The sequence below is a fragment of the Phyllobates terribilis genome, unplaced genomic scaffold, assembly GCF_046119375.1.
Source record: "Phyllobates terribilis strain yellow unplaced genomic scaffold, ASM4611937v1 Scaffold_3__8_contigs__length_932513732, whole genome shotgun sequence".
NCBI lineage: Eukaryota > Metazoa > Chordata > Amphibia > Anura > Dendrobatidae > Phyllobates > Phyllobates terribilis.
The window spans coordinates 698064377-698083255 of record NW_027362763.1 but is presented as its reverse complement, the minus strand read 5'-3'; the positions used below and the strand labels follow the sequence as shown (position 1 = coordinate 698083255).

Genomic DNA, 18879 nt, shown 5'->3' with positions numbered 1-18879 from the left:
CATTCATGTTCTGATGGTATTTCGGGCGCTGCATTCATGTTCTGATGGTATTTCTGGCTCTGCATTCATGTTCTGATGGTATTTCTGGCGCTGTATTCATGTTCTGATGGTATTTCTGGCGCTGCATTCATGTTCTGATGGTATTTCTGGCGCTGCATTCATGTTCTGATGGTATTTCTGGCGCTGCATTCATGTTCTGATGGTATTTCTGGCGCTGCATTCATGTTCTGATGGTATTTCGGGCGCTGCATTCATGCTCTGATGGTATTTCGGGCGCTGCATTCATGCTCTGATGGTATGTCGGGCGCTGCATTCATGCTCTGATGGTATTTCAGGCGCTGCATTCATGTTCTGATGGTATTTCTGGCGCTGCATTCATGTTCTGATGGTATTTCTGGCGCTGCATTCATGTTCTGATGGTATTTCTGGCGCTGCATTCATGTTCTGATGGTATTTCTGGCGCTGCATTCATGTTCTGACCGTGTTTCTAGAGCTGCATTCATGTATTGACGGTGGTTCTGATGTTGCATTCATGTGCTGATGGTTTGTCTGGGGCTACACATGTGCTAAAAGTGGTTCCGATCTTGTACACATGTAGCAATTCATAACGTTTCAGAGTAACATAGTAACGTAGGTTCATGGCTATGTTAACATTTAAAAAGTGTTGAAACTTAGAGATTTGAGATTACGAAGAGAAATTGTTGAGTTCCTGCTCTTAAAAAAGATCAGTTTAAGTTAGCATGTGTTCACACTAATTTTTTTAGAACAGAAACTGAGCAAAAACTCTCCAAATCCTTCTCAAATACTCAAAATCTGGTTCTGGTGATACAGGTGCATCTCACAAAATTAGAATATCATCAAAAAATTAATTTATTTCAGTTCTTCAATACAAAAAGTGAAACTCATTTATTATATAGAGTCATTACAAACAGTGTGATCTATTCCAAGTGTTTATTTCTGTTAATGTTGATGATTATGGCTTACAGCCAATGAAAACACAAAAGTCATTATCTCAGTAAATTAGAATACTTTATAACACCTGCTTGAAAAATGTTTTTAAAGTCCGAAATGTTGTCCTACTGAAATGTATGTTCAGTAAATGCCCTCAATACTTGGTCGGGACTCCTTTTGCATCAATTACTGCATCAATGCGGCGTGGCATGGAGGCGATCAGCCTGTGGCACTGCTGCGGTGTTATGGAAGCCCAGGTTGCTTTGATAGCAGCCTTCAGCTCGTCTGCATTATTGGGTCTGGGGTCTCATCTTCCTCTTGACAATACCCCATAGATTCTCTATAATAGATTCTCTATGGGGTTAAGGTCAGGCGAGTTTGCTGCCAATCAAGCACAGTGATACTGTTGTGTGTAAACCAGGTATTGGTACTTTTGGCAGTGTGGACAGGGGCCAAGTCCTGCTGGAGAATGACATTTCCATCTGCAAAAAGCTTGTCGACAGAGGGAAGCATGAAGAGCTCTAAAATGTCCTGGTAGACGGCTGCGCTGACTTTGGTCTTGATAAAACACAGTGGACCTACACCAGCAGATGACATGACTTCCCAAACCATCACTGATTGTGAAAACTTCACACTAGACCTCCAGCAGCTTGGATTGTGGCCTCTCCACTCTTCCTCCAGACTCTGGGACCTTGATTTCCAAATGAAAATGTGGAGTGTGTCAATGACTGCCTTCTGGACATCTGTCAAGTCAACAGTCTTCCCCGTGATTGTGGAGCCTACTGAAACAGACTAAGGGACCTTTTTAAACGCTTAGGAAGCCTTTGCAGGTGTTTTTCTGTTAATTATTCTAATTTACTGAGATAATGACTTTTGTGTTTGCATTGGCTGTAAGCCACAATCATCAACATTAACAGAAATAAACACTTGAAATATATCACTCTGTTTGTAACGACTATATAATATATGAGTTTCACCTTTTGTATTGAAGAACTGAAATAAATTAACTTTTTGATGACATTCTAATTTAGTGAGATGAACCTGTATATTAATGCCCTGATGGTGGTTTTCATGATGTATTCATCCATGTACCCCTTTAAACGAAATCTGAATCCCTTAGGATTCACTAAGTATGGCAAGGTGACCCTTGGACCAAAAAATGTTGTGCACCCCTGTTCTATGCAATCAGCAGCACATCTCCTGTTTTTGCGGGGCAAAGTGCTGGAGAGAAAGATGACTTTAATGCATCTTGCTCTTATATCAGGTACTTGCTAACTTTATAGACAGACGGATAGCCAAGACACTTGTTCACCAATTATTGGGCCGTTCTAGTGTGTGGATAGGAATTGGTTAAACCCTGCAAATATATAAAAAAAAATGTTCACACTTGCAATAGTGAATACAACATTTATATAGATATATTATTTTTAATTTCTCCTATACAGAGATTACAAGCATAACCTTCATGTTCCACTTAAATTTAAGAATCCCACTTTCAGAACGAGAGGACACAATTACGAATGAGTACCCAACATGAAAAAAATTACCTGTGGGCCCCAATATTATGTTGATGGAAGATTTCAGAAATAAAACTTTACAATTAAAAGTAATAAAATGAAAAGATTATAATCAAATTCTCAAAATAGTCACTGTACAATGAAGTCAGACTAGTTCCAGGCCTCGGGCGGGTGGGGAATTATTGTTCTAGTTTGGCAGCTCAGGGTCAATTCCATGATCGCAGGAACTCGTAACACAATGAACTATTCATGCATCGTAATGGAGCACTTAGTGCAATATAAGAGTCACTAGTTATTGTACATGGGCTGATAGGCTGGATGATCCAATAGTCGAAGACTGAAGACGCCTAGTTATGGCCGTTCCACTTCCGATTGGTATTCACCCAAGAAGATCACAATGTCCATGAGAGAAAACAAAGCAACGTCCACATTTTCCTTTGCAGTCTCAGATATAAAGGAGATTGGGGAGGAGGGCTTCTTGGACAGGAGACTGTCTTCAACATGTCTCATATACATTTTACTTCTAGATATAATATACACCAGTGTCAAGCAAAAAGATCTGCAGGACCCAGGTGCAGTTCCGTGGTGGTCGGACCAGAGTCCTACGTTCCTCCTACTACCTGCTGGAATCTACGACGCTTCTTTTAACTTGCGGATGAACTAGGGTCCCATCAAAAGCCATCTAGAAACCCCACCTCCCCCTATTCAATCATGAGCATACATGGACTTTCAATGAAGAGAGGGGAATTAGCCACTGATAAGACACCTCTAGAGGAGGTTTATTTACCTTGAGAACAAAAGGATTGTGCAAGGTGAAATCCAACATGTCCGATCCTTCTTTGCTCCTGAAATCGGCCATCAAGTTGAGATATCCCCATGTACATTATATGGCCAACCTTTCCTGTAGACACTCAATAGGTTAGCTGATGTTCATCTAATATGTGCGACCATCTTAAAAGGATTATCCTGGACCTCTCACTTCTGAATCGGCGCTGCTGACAGTCATCTGTCTATATACGCAGGTCTTGTGCAAGTATGGAGCATATGCACTATTACTTAGCTGTCGATGTGACATCAACACATCTCGATGTGGAAGTGATAGGTGCTGGGTAACCCCCTTTAAAACTTGTGACCCTAATCTGTGCTTAGGAGCAGGATGTTTTTGGGAACAGGATGTTTTTAGGAGCAGGATGTTTTTAGGAGCAGGGATGACCAATTCCAAGTAGCAAGGAAAAAAATTTATGAACGCAGCTCTGGGTGTGAATAAGGCATGGGGAAAAGTAAAAGAAACGTATTTGAAAAGGTTATATGAATATTATAATTAGGTGTAAACTAGGAGTGAACATTAAAGCAGGAATCCAGCCTGAAGAATTTATCATTAGTGATGAGCACAAGTGCTCGGTACTGGACTTTGCCGAGGTTCTCGAGTGACATTTTCACGTCGCCACGGCCACATGTTTGGCGGCTGTTAAGACAACCAAAAAAAAAAATGCGGGGATTGCCCGTGTTTGTCAGGCAATCCCCGCATGTTTTATGGCTGATTAACAGCTGTGAAAAAGGCGGGGAAGCGAACATGTCCTCCAGCACCCGCGATACTCTGTGCATACCCGAGCAACGTACGCAAACTCGAGTAAGAAGCACTTGCGTTTATCACTATTTATCATCTATCCACTGGATAGGAGATGAATGTTACAATGGTGTGGATATGACTATCGAGACCCCCACTGTTCATTAGAATAGGGGACCCTGAGGATAGCACAGGACTCGCTCATTTTAGTCATAGTTGTTGAATGGAGTAACATGGAGCATCTCGTCCACCGCTCCAATCACGCTCCTCTAAGGCGGGTCCTGCAGCTAAGGGGAATAGGGTTTACTATTTTGGCAATCAGTAGACGTCCCAGCAGTCATATCCCCCCTGATCTAGCATTTATTACTCCCCTATTAGGCAGGTGAAAATGCTTCAGGCTGATGTTCCCCTTTCATTATAAGGGAGTAGTCAGATGGCAATATAAATTGGACCGCAATACGCGAACTAGCCGCGGCTCTCCCGACCCAAGTGTGACAACTGCATAGAAATATGTTAAGGTGTCACACTTGGGTCTGGAGAAACGCCAGCCAGTCTGAGCATTGCGGTCTGATTTATACGGCCGTCTGACTATGCCCCAATACTGACTCAGGCCACAAAGTCAGGCATTCTTACATGCTAAAGACATTTCTTATTAATCTTTCATTTTTCTTTATTTTTCTCTTTGATGTGTAAAACCTGACATAACTAATGCAAGATGAATGAGTGTAGAAAGATAAAATCTTAAGTTATTAATAAAACCATTCCTCCTATTAATTAAAAACCAACTCACTGGAAGCCACATCTATTTTGAGAAAAAGTCTCAGACACGCACCTTCTGTTCAGTGGAGAGGTGATACACACAGTTCCAATAGGCCGCGCATGTGCACTGAAACTACCATACAAATGCGTGGAGTGAGCCGCGCATGTGCACTGAAACTCCCATACAAATGCGTGGAGTGAGCCGCGCATGTGCACTGAAACTCCCATACAAATGCGTGGAGTGAGCAGCGCATGTGCACTGAAACTCCCATACAAATGCGTGGAGTGAGCAGCGCATGTGCACTGAAACTCCCATACAAATGCGTGGAGTGAGCCGCGCATGTGCACAGAAACTCCCATACAAATGCGTGGAGTGAGCCGCGCATGTGCACAGAAACTCCCATACAAATGCGTGGAGTGAGCCGCGCATGTGCACTGAAACTCCCATACAAATGCGTGGAGTGAGCCGCGCATGTGCACTGAAACTCCCATACAAATGCGTGGAGTGAGCAGCGCATGTGCACTGAAACTCCCATACAAATGCGTGGAGTGAGCCGCGCATGTGCACTGAAACTCCCATACAAATGCGTGGAGTGAGCAGCGCATGTGCACTGAAACTCCCATACAAATGCGTGGAGTGAGCAGCGCATGTGCACTGAAACTCCCATACAAATGCGTGGAGTGAGCCGCGCATGTGCACTGAAACTCCCATACAAATGCGTGGAGTGAGCCGCGCATGTGCACTGAAACTCCCATACAAATGCGTGGAGTGAGCAGCGCATGTGCACTGAAACTCCCATACAAATGCGTGGAGTGAGCCGCGCATGTGCACTGAAACTCCCATACAAATGCGTGGAGTGAGCCGCGCATGTGCACTGAAACTCCCATACAAATGCGTGGAGTGAGCAGCGCATGTGCACTGAAACTCCCATACAAATGCGTGGAGTGAGCCGCGCATGTGCACTGAAACTCCCATACAAATGCGTGGAGTGAGCCGCGCATGTGCACTGAAACTCCCATACAAATGCGTGGAGTGAGCAGCGCATGTGCACTGAAACTCCCATACAAATGCGTGGAGTGAGCCGCGCATGTGCACTGAAACTCCCATACAAATGCGTGGAGTGAGCCGCGCATGTGCACTGAAACTCCCATACAAATGCGTGGAGTGAGCAGCGCATGTGCACTGAAACTCCCATACAAATGCATGGAGTGAGCAGCGCATGTGCACTGAAACTCCCATACAAATGCGTGGAGTGAGCCGCGCATGTGCACTGAAACTCCCATACAAATGCGTGGAGTGAGCCGCGCATGTGCACTGGAACTCTCATACAAATCCATGGAGAGAACCGCGCATGCGGGGTGGAACTCCTACAAATGCAAGGAGAAAGCCGCGCATGTGCACTGGAACTCTCATACAAATCCATGGAGAGAGCCGCGCATGTGCACTGGAACTCTCATACAAATCCATGGAGTGAGCCGCGCATGCGCACTGGAACTCTCATACAAATGCATGGAGAGAGCCGCGCATGTGCACTGGAACTCTCATACAAATCCATGGAGTGAGCCGCGCATGCACACTGGAACTCTCATACAAATCCATGGAGTGAGCCACGCATGCGCACTGGAACTCTCATACAAATCCATGGAGTGAGCGGCGCATGCGCACTGGAACTCTCATACAAATGCATGTAGACAGCCACACGTGTGGTGCACAGCTAATGCAAAAAAAAAAAAAAATGGACAGAGCCACCTCATCACCAACAGTCCCTGCTCCTGAGATACATTTATGACATATCCTATGGTTATCCCATAAATGTACAAGATGAGGATTACTCCTTAATGTACTGGAATCAGCAAAGGGGTTTTTGTCAACCTCAGGAAACAGATTCACGGAATGCAGACTGCCATAAACATTACCTGGCGCCATCTGTAGGTACCTCCTTTCCCTGCCGGCTAATTACAGGAATTGTACCATCTCCAATCAGGTGATTTTAATTATTCCTTGAGGGAATTGCTTGCAATTGACATTTTAAATGAATCTATGGAGCTTTCATTAAAAGCATACAATAACATGGTAAAAACAACAGACTGCCATTTTAAACACTGCAGCCAATCAGATAACAGGATTGCAGCTTTTCTTGTATTGTTTTGGACCGCAGTCATCTGAGTACTGTCAGTCCCATCTGTTTAACACTTTTTTAAAACTCAGCAAAAAAAAAATAAAATAAAATGGAGTCAAGGTGACTTCTATTTACAAAGGGGAAAGGATTGGGTTTGGTCTAATTTTACACCACTGAGGGCGCCATTACTTTGGAAAGTTTCTTAAGTCCATGTATAGGAAATCTGGAGAAAGTTTACAGAAGTATGTGACTCTGTAATGTTCTAAAGAGCTTTAAAGGAACAGTCCAAATACAAGTGATACATTAGGTTCTGCTTAATATTAGGCCTGAGAGGGTGGAGCACGGCCCGTGTCATAATCCTCCCCGTAAAGCTGTGCACCAAGCATAATGCAGATTACTGATTTTTTTTGCTTTAAATCTAACTGGTCGCCATATTTCACAATATATTATTAAATAGATCTATTAGACCAGATGAGGCTGGAGTACTTACTCTGAAAACGAGAATGGGCTCCATAAATCTAGATATTAAAATGAGCTGTAATGCTCCTTTTTATATCAGGCATTATCTGAAAGGATTATACATCTCTTCTGACATGGATTTACAAAGTAAGTACACTAGCCTCATCAGGTCTAAGTGATTATTAAATACTGTATGCAGTTAGTATTGTAAAATTTGGTAGCAGATCCCTTTTAAGGCTGAGTTCACATCTGTGTTGTCATTTCCGTTTTGTCATATTAGCAAGAGATCAAAAAAAGATGGCGTTCTGAATCCATCCCATTCCGAATTCCAATGGCGCCCAATGGATTTATTTATAATGGGGTCCGGACGAAGGGCGAAGCTTTCAATGCAGATGTGAGCTCAGCCTATGATATCATACCTCCAAGCGGAAGCCAATGTTCAACTTGACTTATCCATCAGAGACCAGGTCAGGTGTTGTGGCCTTTGAAGAAGTGACTCCAAAAGTGGAGAATGGCTTTAAAACGTTTCTTTAGGAAACACGGATATTACAGATTTTTGGGGATCCCACGGCTCAAAGACTAACCTGATGGGATTTGGTTCACGGGACAAAATGGCTACCTCTACTGGGTGTACATCTGCTCTAATCTGAATATATACACATTATTGAAGACCCCTGGGGTAATCAAATACAATAAGAGGCAGTATACATATGTTGGCATTGATCATGAGATCCATAATGCACAGGGTGGTTGTCACGGTTGGCATATCGAGAGCCGATGTTGACATTTCTGGTCTTGAAGTTCTTCCCGTAGCAGAAAAAAAAAATCATTTTCTGCTAAAGATTATGTACTGAGGACATTAGAAAACACACACACAATTCCTCTCCAAATCCAAGACCTTAGGAGACATCTCAGAGGCATGCGATTACATCAGCTAAATCCAAGACCGAGTCCTTTTGGTCTCTGGAGGGCTCTTATCGGCTCAGAAATTCCTTTTCCATCTGGCCCAAGACCTGTGCCGGGTGTCCAGCCCATACTCTGGAGCATTCGGTTTCCGATATTAGTGTCTGGGATAGGCTGTGAAGATTCACCTATAAAACCTAAAAAGGTACAAAAAAAATAAATTAAAAACCATAAGAGAGTGAACATTAAAAAAAAAAAAAAAAAAGAAATGCAGCAAACCATCCAACCATATGTCAATGGTAATGAGACAATCATTTACAACATATTGAAAGCTGGTGCGTCTTTAGGAACATTAAATGGTTAAAGGGAACGTATCATCAAAAAAAATAACCTATTGTTCAAATCCATTTTTTTTTTCACTGAGCCGGTTTTTAAAAAAATATTCTTGTTTCAACTCACTAAAAAACAAAAAACAAAACCTAAACCTGAAATCTTGCAGGTTTTACTCTGAGCCTATTTAAAGGTTGGCACTTCATATTCTATAGAGAAAAGAGATGACTGCTGAGGAGTTATCGCAGGCAGGAGTATAATCACCTACACTGACACTGGGTGGGCCACGAAAACCAACCAGCGGACGCACAGGAGGCCGATGTACACAAAGGATCAGTCACAAGAAAATACAACTGTTCTGCTCGGCAATATCCATATAGTGTGGAAGTGGTGTAACATAGGATTCCGAGGAAGACGCCCCCTCAAGAACAAAAATTAGACAACCACATGTTCGGACACCCAGCATTCTTGCAAACAGGAGAGGATTATGAGAAGCCCGAAGAAACCAACGCAAAAGCAGGAACATATCAGCAAAACAATCACTTGAAGCCACCGATGGTCAACAGTGCAAGGATTAGGGTGCTTTCACACTGAGTTTTGCTACCAGTTCGTTGGTCCCATTGGGGCTTACATCCGAACCTCTCACAAAACAGGATCCTGGAGTATGCGCTGACAGGGTAATTAACGCCGACTGGGTCAATCTCTGACAGCAGATTTAACATCATTGTGCAAGTCAGAAATCAAGGCCATAGGCGCCCCTGTCACATTACCGCGGGGCACTGATTGCTTGGCATGACAACCAGGGGGTCTGCAGAAGACTTCCATGCTAGTCATTGCCGATTTGCCATGAACGCAGCCCCGTGGCCGGCGTTCATAGCAGATGATAATTTCTGCTACACATAGCAAGGCTGAAGCCCTGCTATATATAGCACAAGCGATCAGAAGATCGCAGCTTCTAGTCTCCTAAGGAGACTATTGAAGCATGTAAAAAGTAGAAAAAAAACTATAAAAAAAACAACATAAAAAGTTCAAATCACCCCCCTTTTACTCCATTCAAAATAAAATAAAAAAACACACATATTTGGTATCGTCGTGTTCAGAAACGCCAGATCAAAATATAAAAAGAATTAATCAGATCGGTAACTGGTGTAACAAGAAAAAAAAAATCAAAAACGTCAGAATTCAGTTTTTTTGGTCGCCGCAACATTGCAATAAAATGCAATAACAGGGGATCAAAACATCGTATCTATCCCAATATGGTATCAATAAAAATGTCAGCTCGGCACCTAAAAAAGAAGCCCTCACCCAGCCCCATATCCCCAAAAATGGGTCATGGTAAATAGCTCCATTTTTTTTTTAATTTACAAATTTTAGATTTTTTTTCACCACTTAAATAAAAATGAACCTATATATGTTTGGTATCTACAAACTCAGAATGACCTGAAGAATCATAATGGCAGGTCAGTTTTAGCATTTAGTGAATATGGTAAAAAACATACAAAAAAAGATTGTGGAATTGCACTTTTTTTTTTTTTTTTGCAATTTCACCGCACTTGGAATTTTTTCCCACGATATGATAAAATCAATTGTGTCATTCAAAAGTTCAACTCGTCCCACCAAAAAACAAGCCATCACACGGCCATATTGACGGGAAAATAAAGTTGGGAAGAAGGGGAGCTAAAAAAAAAACAAACAACCAAAAACAAAAATGGAAAATCCCAAGGTCGTGAAGGGGTTAAAGAGATAGGATAAACAGAAGTGTGAGAGATACTCCTACTGGCTACACTAAAAAAAATATATAGAAGACCAGGACTCATGGGGTGGACCATATTTAATTTGCTTTACTATATAGGGTATTATGATATTCATCCTTAATCTTGGAAGTAGACTGCTTTCGACTGATTTGGGCCACCAAGTCGGATCCGCTGCAGTTGAGCAGTAATACCAAACATTGCTTGGACAAGATCACTTCCATCCCTGAAAATAAATCAGAGGGAACTGGGACACTCCGAGTACGCAAACATTTTTTTAGTTGGTCGGGGTCCTAGTAGTCAGAGCCCCAAGGATCACACATTTATGGCATTTTCTAGGCAAGACCCTCATTACAGACAAGGGTGTCATACTGCAAGGGAATGCCTCCAACATTCAAGTGTTCGTGACGAAAATGAAGTGGTCGCTTGACTTTTTAAAGCTGGCTCCATTGGCTACCATAGTAAACTTCAGTAAGAACAGAAAGTTGCCATCTATGGAAATAGAGAAGAAACTGTGCTACTCTATTGAGCACCACATTAGAGAAAAAGGGGGTACATTGCAAAGTTTTACCACAAATATCCGAGGGCCCCATGGTAGGCCACAATAGTAAACTCCTTGAAGACGATAACATCGCTATATATGGAAACTGGCAAGAAGGTATTGTGGCACGTCATCAAGCACCATGGCCTCTTCATTCTCATAGTTGGTTGAGGTCCAAGTGGTCAGCACCCCAAGGATCCAACATTTAAGGCCGATTCTAGTCAAGTCTCTTGGTGGGGTGTTGACTTTTTAATGACAGCGATGTGGACATTCATTATAGTCAACACCTTCCAAGCCTTGTCAGTCAATATGATTGCCAAAAAACGGTCCATATTTAATTTGCCAATTGTCTTGGCTGAAAGTTGAGTTCACAGTAGGGTGCGCTTGTTCCCAGGAAGACAATTCCTCTCCGTCTTGTACAGTACCTTGAAAAATTATTCATTCCCTGTTCTATTAGGACTTTACGTAATATACAGTACAGACCAAAAGTTTGGACACACCTTCTCATTTAAAGATTTTTCTGTATTTTCATGACTATGAAAATTGTACATTCACACTGAAGGCATCAAAACTATGAATTAACACATGTGGAATTATATACTTAACACAAAAGTGTGAAACAACTGAAAATATGTCTTATATTCTAGGTTCTTCAAAGTAGCCACCTTTTGCTTTGATGACTGCTTTGCACACTCTTGGCATTCTCTTGATGAGCTTCAAGAGGTAGTCGCCGGAAATGGTTTTCACTTCACAGGTGTGCCCTGTCAGGTTTAATAAGTGGGATTTCTTGCCTTATAAATGGGGTTGGGACCATCAGTTGTGTTGTGCAGAAGTCTGGTGGATACACAGCTGATAGTCCTACTGAATAGACTGTTAGAATTTGTATTATGGCAAGAAAAAAGCAGCTAAGTAAAGAAAAACGAGTGGCCATCATTACTTTAAGAAATGAAGGTCAGTTAGTCCGAAAAACTGGGAAAACTTTGAAAGTGTCCCCAAGTGCAGTTGCAAAAAACATCAAGCGCTACAAAGAAACTGGCTCACATGAGGACCGCCCCAGGAAAGGAAGACCAAGAGTCACCTCTGCTTCTGAGGATAAGTTTATCCGAGTCACCAGTCTCAGAAATCGCAGGTTAACAGCAGCTCAGATTAGAGACCAGGTCAATGCCACACAGAGTTCTAGCAGCAGACACATCTCTACAACAACTGTTAAGAGGAGACTTTGTGCAACAGGCCTTCATGGTAAAATAGCTTCTTGGAAACCACTGCTAAGGACAGGCAACAAGCAGAAGAGAATTGTTTGGGCTAAAGAACACAAGGAATGGACATTAGACCAATGGAAATCTGTGCTTTGGTATGATGAGTCCAAATTTGAGATCTTTGGTTCCAACCACCGTGTCTTTGTGCGACGCAGAAAAGGTGAACGGATGGACTCTACATGCCTGGTTCCCACTGTGAAGCATGGAGGAGGAGATGTGATGGTGAGGGGGTGCTTTGCTGGTGACACTGTTGGGGACACCTCCAGGCTGTGTAAGGACTATTTGACCAAGAAGGAGAGTGATGGGGTGCTACGCCAGATGACCTGGCCTCCACAGTCACCAGACCTGAACCCAATTGAGATGGTTTGGGGTGAGCTGGACCGCACAGTGAAGGCAAAAGGGCCAACAAGTGCTAAGCATCTCTGGGAACTCCTTCAAGATTGTTGGAAGACCATTTCCGATGACTACCTCTTGAAGCTCATCAAGAGAATGCCAAGAGTGTGCAAAGCAGTCATCAAAGCAAAAGGTGGCTACTTTGAAGAACCTAGAATATAAGACATATTTTCAGTTGTTTCACACTTTTTTGTTAAGTATATAATTCCACATGTGTTAATTCATAGTTTTGATGCCTTCAGTGTGAATGTACAATTTTCATAGTCAAGAAAATACAGAAAAATCTTTAAATGAGAAGGTGTGTCCAAACTTTTGGTCTGTACTGTACCATTACAATAGTAGCAAGTATTTGTGACGTGTAAAGGAAATTATATAGGTTTTCTAAATATTTAAAAAAATATAAATCTGAAAATTGTGATGTGCATTTGTATTCAGTCCCCTACCTCTAAATAAAATTCTGAGTGACCCAATTGCTTCCAAAAGTCACAATTTGTAAATTAAGTTCACCCGTGTGTAATTTATTCTCAGTATAACTACAATTGTTCTATGAAGACCTCAGAGGTTTGAGAACATTATGGGTCAAACAGCATCATGAAAACCAAGGAGTCCACCAGACAAGTCAGGGATAAAGTTGTGAAGAAGAGAAAAGCAGGATTAAGTTATAAAAAAAATCAGCCCGAGCTCTGGACATTTCACGGAGCACTGTTCAATCTATTATCCAAAAATGGAAGGAGTGTGGTACAACTGCAAACCTACCAAGATATGGCCATCCACCTAAACCAACATCCCAAGCAAGAAGAGCACTAATTAGAAAAGCAGCCAAGAGGCCCATGGGCACTCTGGAGGAACTGCGGAGATCCACAGCACAGGCAGGAGAATCTGTCTACAGGACAACTATTAGTTGTATGTGCCACAAATCTGGCCTTTATGGAAGAATGGCAAGAAAAAATACATTTTTGAAAGCAAGTCATAAAAAACGTATTGGCTGATTGCAAAGAAACATGTAGGGGACACAGATAGCATGTGGAAGAAGGTGCTCTGGTCAGATGACATCAAAGTAGAACTTTTTGGTCTAAATGCAAACACTATGTGTGGTGGAAAACTAACATTGCACATCACACTAAAAACATCATCCCCACCATCAGCTACGGTGGTGGCAGCTTCATGCTGTGGGTAGACTTTTCTTCAGCAGGGACAGGGATTCTGATCAAAGTTGATAAGAATATGGATGGAGCTAAATACCAGGCAATCCTGGAGGAAACCTGTTAAAGGCTAGCAAGAACTTGAGACTGGGGAGTAGGTTCACCTTCCAGCAGGACAATGGGTGGTTTAGATCAAATCATATTCGTGTGTGGATGGCCCAGTCACAGTCCAGTCCTAAATCACAGTGAGAATCTGTGACAAGACTGGAAAATTGATGATCACAGACGCCTCCATGCAATCAGTCAGAGCGAGTGTGCAAAGAAGAATGGGCAAAAATGTCAACTGTAGATGTGCAAAGTCCTACGACAGACCCCAAAAGACTGCGGCAGTAATTGCTAAAATACTTTTAGGTTTGTGGGTGTAATGTGAAAAAAATGTGGAAAAGTTGACTGAATATGAAGACTTTTTCAAGGCACTGTATATGGAGCACAACATGTTATTAAGTAAACTAAGCATAACACAGTGAGGGTCCATAATGTAAATGCATGGGGGTCGTGTTAAAAATCTTTTCAAGTGTCTCAGATTCCAAGTACGAAGGGGACTTTGCATTGCGCGTAGTCTGGTAGGGAAAAATAAGGCTTGGTTAAAAAAATGATAAATGTCTTGTAGCCCCTGTTTAAGATGGTGTTTATGACAGCATTAAAGGCTAGTTTACATGAAAATGAGAGATCATTCATTTCTGCTCAACAGCTGTCAAGACAGGTAGACTCTATTTAAGCAGCGCTCTGGCATTCTGCGCCATACCCTCGACTTTACCGGGATTGCTATGAATTAATTCAATTCCATCTGTAATCTAAAATCAGATCAGGGGTCTAACGCTGCTAGAGGGTAAACATCTGTTTCATCATTTTTTTAAGACAACAGCTTGCAAATATGCTGATTTCATGTATTGCTTAATGCTGAAAGAACGCTGGCTTTTTCCATATGTGTCATATATGTAACGAGGAGCTGAGGCTGATAGAATCCATGATAACGTAGGGAACTATACCTGAAAAGCATGATATGCTGTGGTGGACGGCATGGTAAATCTGGCAGGAGGAGCAGCTATTGTGGTTGAATTACGGGTACATTTCCCCATAAATTTCTGGAAAAGTGAAGCTATTAAAGATTACACAAGTATTGTCCTTAAAAAAAAAAAAAAAAGTTGTGATTTGTACCTAATATCCGTATGTAGTAGAGATATTGCTGAAACAATAGAGTGCTTATGATCTCCAGTGGTAAATGATGGGGTGGAGAACCCTTTGATGGCGTCTCATAGTGGGACAAACACCTTATATGTTTATGAACCACCTGTGTCTAAAGTATGGCATCCTATCCACAAACTTCCCAGGGTCTCGAGGTACCGGCCAGTGATGTTCCCTTTCACAGAGTCTCTTTGCTACAGATAGAAGTCTTGATATTCGGTTGAGGCACTTCTCTTTGGCTACTGGCAGAGTTGGGAACATCCATTCACCATGTATGGTGGCCACCCGATCGCTTCCGTAAGGCAGTTAGATTTCAACTACCGATCTTATTGTATGGCTGCGAATTACTCCACTCTACCCACACAGGACAGATGCTCCGTCCCTGAGCCACACATGCATGCATATGGAAAGATTGGGAGAGCTAATTGTAGACTAACCACTATCTAATGTGTACAGCTGGCCTTAATGTGTCCAGGATTAGAAAAACATGTCTACTTCCATAAAACAGCGCCATCACTGTCTACTCTTTAAGTCTAGCATTGCAGCTCAGGCAGGGACGATGCCATTTTTGGAGAAGGTAGCCATGTGTTGTTTTTTTTTAAACTTTCCATTTTGCTCCTGATGGCAAATATTGGGTGGAGATGAAGAATTGGGCATGTACTTCAAAATGCTGGATCCTTTGCCCCCACGGGAAATAAACCTCAGAAAAAGAAGCTGTGCATGTTAATGGTGGAGTCGGCGTAGTAGCAGTCTGCCAACAGCCATGTAAAGTGTACACCCAGCTTATACACAGTTTTTGGCCAAGTGTTTGGTGATCCAGCATCCAGAAGTGTTCTCCTGAGAGAAGCCTACTTTAATCGATTGCCAAAAGTTGCTCTCAAATTCAAGGGTGCCCATCTATCCTCCTACAATGTTTTGTGTGTGCCAAGCTGGGCTTAGATGGTCTCCTGACTATGCTTTCATCTGCCAACTTCTTTGTAGTAGTGTTGAAGAAGTTCTTAGATGACCTATTTGACTCTGCAGACCAACGGTATAAGAAAACCTCTTCCCTACGTAAGTAGAATATGGTCAGGAGACATCGATCATTGTCCTAATGCTTATGGTTGCTTAAGTGGAGGAATTCCAGATCTTGAAGATCATTTACTGACTTCAAGACTAAATGGTTCTTCAACTTTGTGGACATTTTTTTTAGCCTATTCCTTAATATAGTAATGAAGTACACAACAAAATGCAGGATTATCAGATCTGAATTTTTCGGTGACTTCTGGAAAATTTTGTAGGGAGAATCTCTAAGGAGATGGCCCAGAATAAAAAGCTAGTGGGGTTGATGTCCTATCGACAGGCTGTGTCCGACTGGTAAGTGTTTCCCACCAGGCACCCTGAACGATCAGCTTTTTGCAGGTGCCATGGTGGTCAGAAGTAAAGTACGGAGTTGGGACACCACAGCTTCGTACACCGAGAAGAGCAGATCACATTCACTTCAGCTTTGTAAATGAATATTGTCAATGCATTGGAAAATCAGACCTTGTTTTTTTTGTAAAAATCATCTGTGCCCCGGCCCACAGACCGAGGTATATTGGTCATTAAAAAAAAAAATTAGTCAGTAATGTTAATATATATTAATACGGGAGCAGAGCATGACTGGATTTCACATGCCAATATGCCTTAAAAAATAACAGATGGAGCGAAGATTTCTAATCCGGGGTTTGGCACCTAAAATGAGACTCGACATGTGGGAGATTATGACAATCATTTAGGCTGCAAGAGAAAGAGAAACAGTAGGAAGAGGGCACTAATGTGACATTGGCATGGATGTATTCTGCGTGCTGGACGAGATAAGTGGAGCTCCCTCCGATGGCCTGCAGTTCAATGTGCTGCTCACGGCTTTGTGTATAAGGCTTCTGAGGTCAAGGGTGGATGAAGTACTTAAAGTCATGGGTGGACAATAATAAGAGTAATCAATGTCAATAGAAAACCCAAAAAGTTAGGTGCCAGCTCCCAAAGTGCACTGGCCACCTGCAATTTTACCAGCCTGGTCCATACGACTCCATCAGAAGCGAAAACATTAACCATGGGGTCTCATACCAAAACCATGAATAAGGTCCCACTATACCAGGTCACCAACAGCAAGTGGCATAAAAATGAAAGGTTTGTAGATTACTTTGGCCTCCATTGTGATACCTGTAGATATTAATTATCATCATCATCATCTCAGTGATTTCATCCTCTGCCTTCCAACATGAATCATTTATTGCACCATAATGAGGGACAATGGGCTCCCTTGGCTGACATACCTCCTGCTATGGGGTCTACTTGCTACCCCCGTAGTTACGACCAAGTCTTCCACCATTTGATTGGAAAATAAAACTCAAGTCATTTTTCACATGTGTGCAAGACACAAAATAGTGGTTGGTGTTATGATCTGCTACAGGAACTAAGGAAAGACAGGAGATCTGTCCCTACAATAGAACTAAACTAGATCCCTACGATGTAACGGGGAACCTGATCCTGCGATCAGACCCGCTAAAGTCCTCGACTAGTCTGTACGAAGACCTATAGAAGTGAGGGAGGGATCCCTACAAGAACTAGGGACTGAGATAAGTTGGACACCTCCTAGCAGAAATAGTAGCAGTCAAAGACAAACACACAACAAAAAGCATAGAGGTCAGAAGACCTAGCAAAACTAACAGAGAATGGCAACAGAGCACCAAGCTAGCTCAAGAGTAGTAAATACAATGAAGTCCAGCAAGACCAGGAGGGCGGAGCCGAATTAAATAGGCAAAAATGGTCATGTGACCAGCAAACTAAAAAAAACCTAACAGGAGAGTTCTAACAGTTGGCAGATCAATTTTTTTTAACCATGTCAGACCAGTTTCTTATCATGCCATTTACACACACTAGTTTTGGTCTGATTGGACAAGACAGAAATAGGTCAGATATCTGAACCTGTATAGGCTCCCTAAAGGAACATTTGCACGGGGTGATAATTTGCAAAACAAGTGTTCTGAGTAAATTTCGATTCCATTAATTGACCTGTGTAATTGCTTGCTCGTTGGCTGACCGGCTCACTCATGCGGGTCAAAAAATCATTGCCGGCACTTATTGGAACAGGGGGGAATTTGCTACCTATGATGATCATGATCTTATTGTTGATCGTTCCGTCCCAAAAAATTTGTATTGGCTCAGAGAAAAGGAGATATATACAAGCGTTGATCGCCTTATGGAGAGAAAACTACGGTAAGCGTATAAATGTACTCTAATATACAACTGGAATATATACATCACTATATATAAAGATATGGTGCCCAGATAAGATATCACTCCATGAATCAAAATAAGAAAAGAATACGGCACTCTTGAAGTTGCAAAATTTTTTAGTTTTGATGAGAGTCGCAATCCAAAAACGAAAATAGTGACGTTTCGGTCAACAAGACCTTCTTCAGACGGATTGCAATCAGAACACTGTATGGTATGTTGCAAAAATCGGCTATGGCAGCTACCTCCAATAATTAGCACTGGATAGACAGCCTTCTTTCTTCTTGAAAAAAGCTAATGATCATCACTTTGCAAGCAGTAATACAGAGAGAACACTGGGGAAAGAAAACTCTCCAGCACTATCCCAGTCACCATTAATACCCTTTATCCGGTAACTGGATTGATCACACTTACTCTATTGCAATGCCCTCATTGTGATCACCTCCGGGACCTGTGCTTTCTTTGAAAACCAATTGAGCACAAGTGCTCGTTACTCAAGTTTGCAGAGAGTGCTCGGGTATGCACCAAGTATCATGGCTGCTCGAGTGACATATTCAAGTCCCCTGGCCGAATGTTTCACGACGACAGCCACAAAACAGGTCAGGCAATCCCCGCATGTTTTGTGGTTAACAGACACGCAACACGTGGCCGCAGGGATCCGAACATATAAGAGCAGCTGCGATACTCTGT

General features: G+C 42.2%; 1 protein-coding gene across 2 annotated transcripts in view; it reads right to left on the bottom strand.

Annotated features, from left to right (window-relative positions):
• Positions 1-2372: 2372 nt before the first annotated feature.
• GPATCH2 (G-patch domain containing 2) overlaps positions 2373-18879 on the bottom strand; it is a 152523-nt gene continuing 136016 nt past the window's right edge. Inside the window, exon 10 of one of the 2 annotated variants that reach the window (XM_073671929.1) lies at positions 2373-8473. In XM_073671929.1, coding sequence (XP_073528030.1) covers positions 8304-8473 — 170 coding nt within the window. In that variant the 3' untranslated portion in view covers positions 2373-8303. The remainder of the gene's footprint in view (positions 8474-18879) is intronic. The other variant, XM_073671930.1, reaches the window with a different exon arrangement.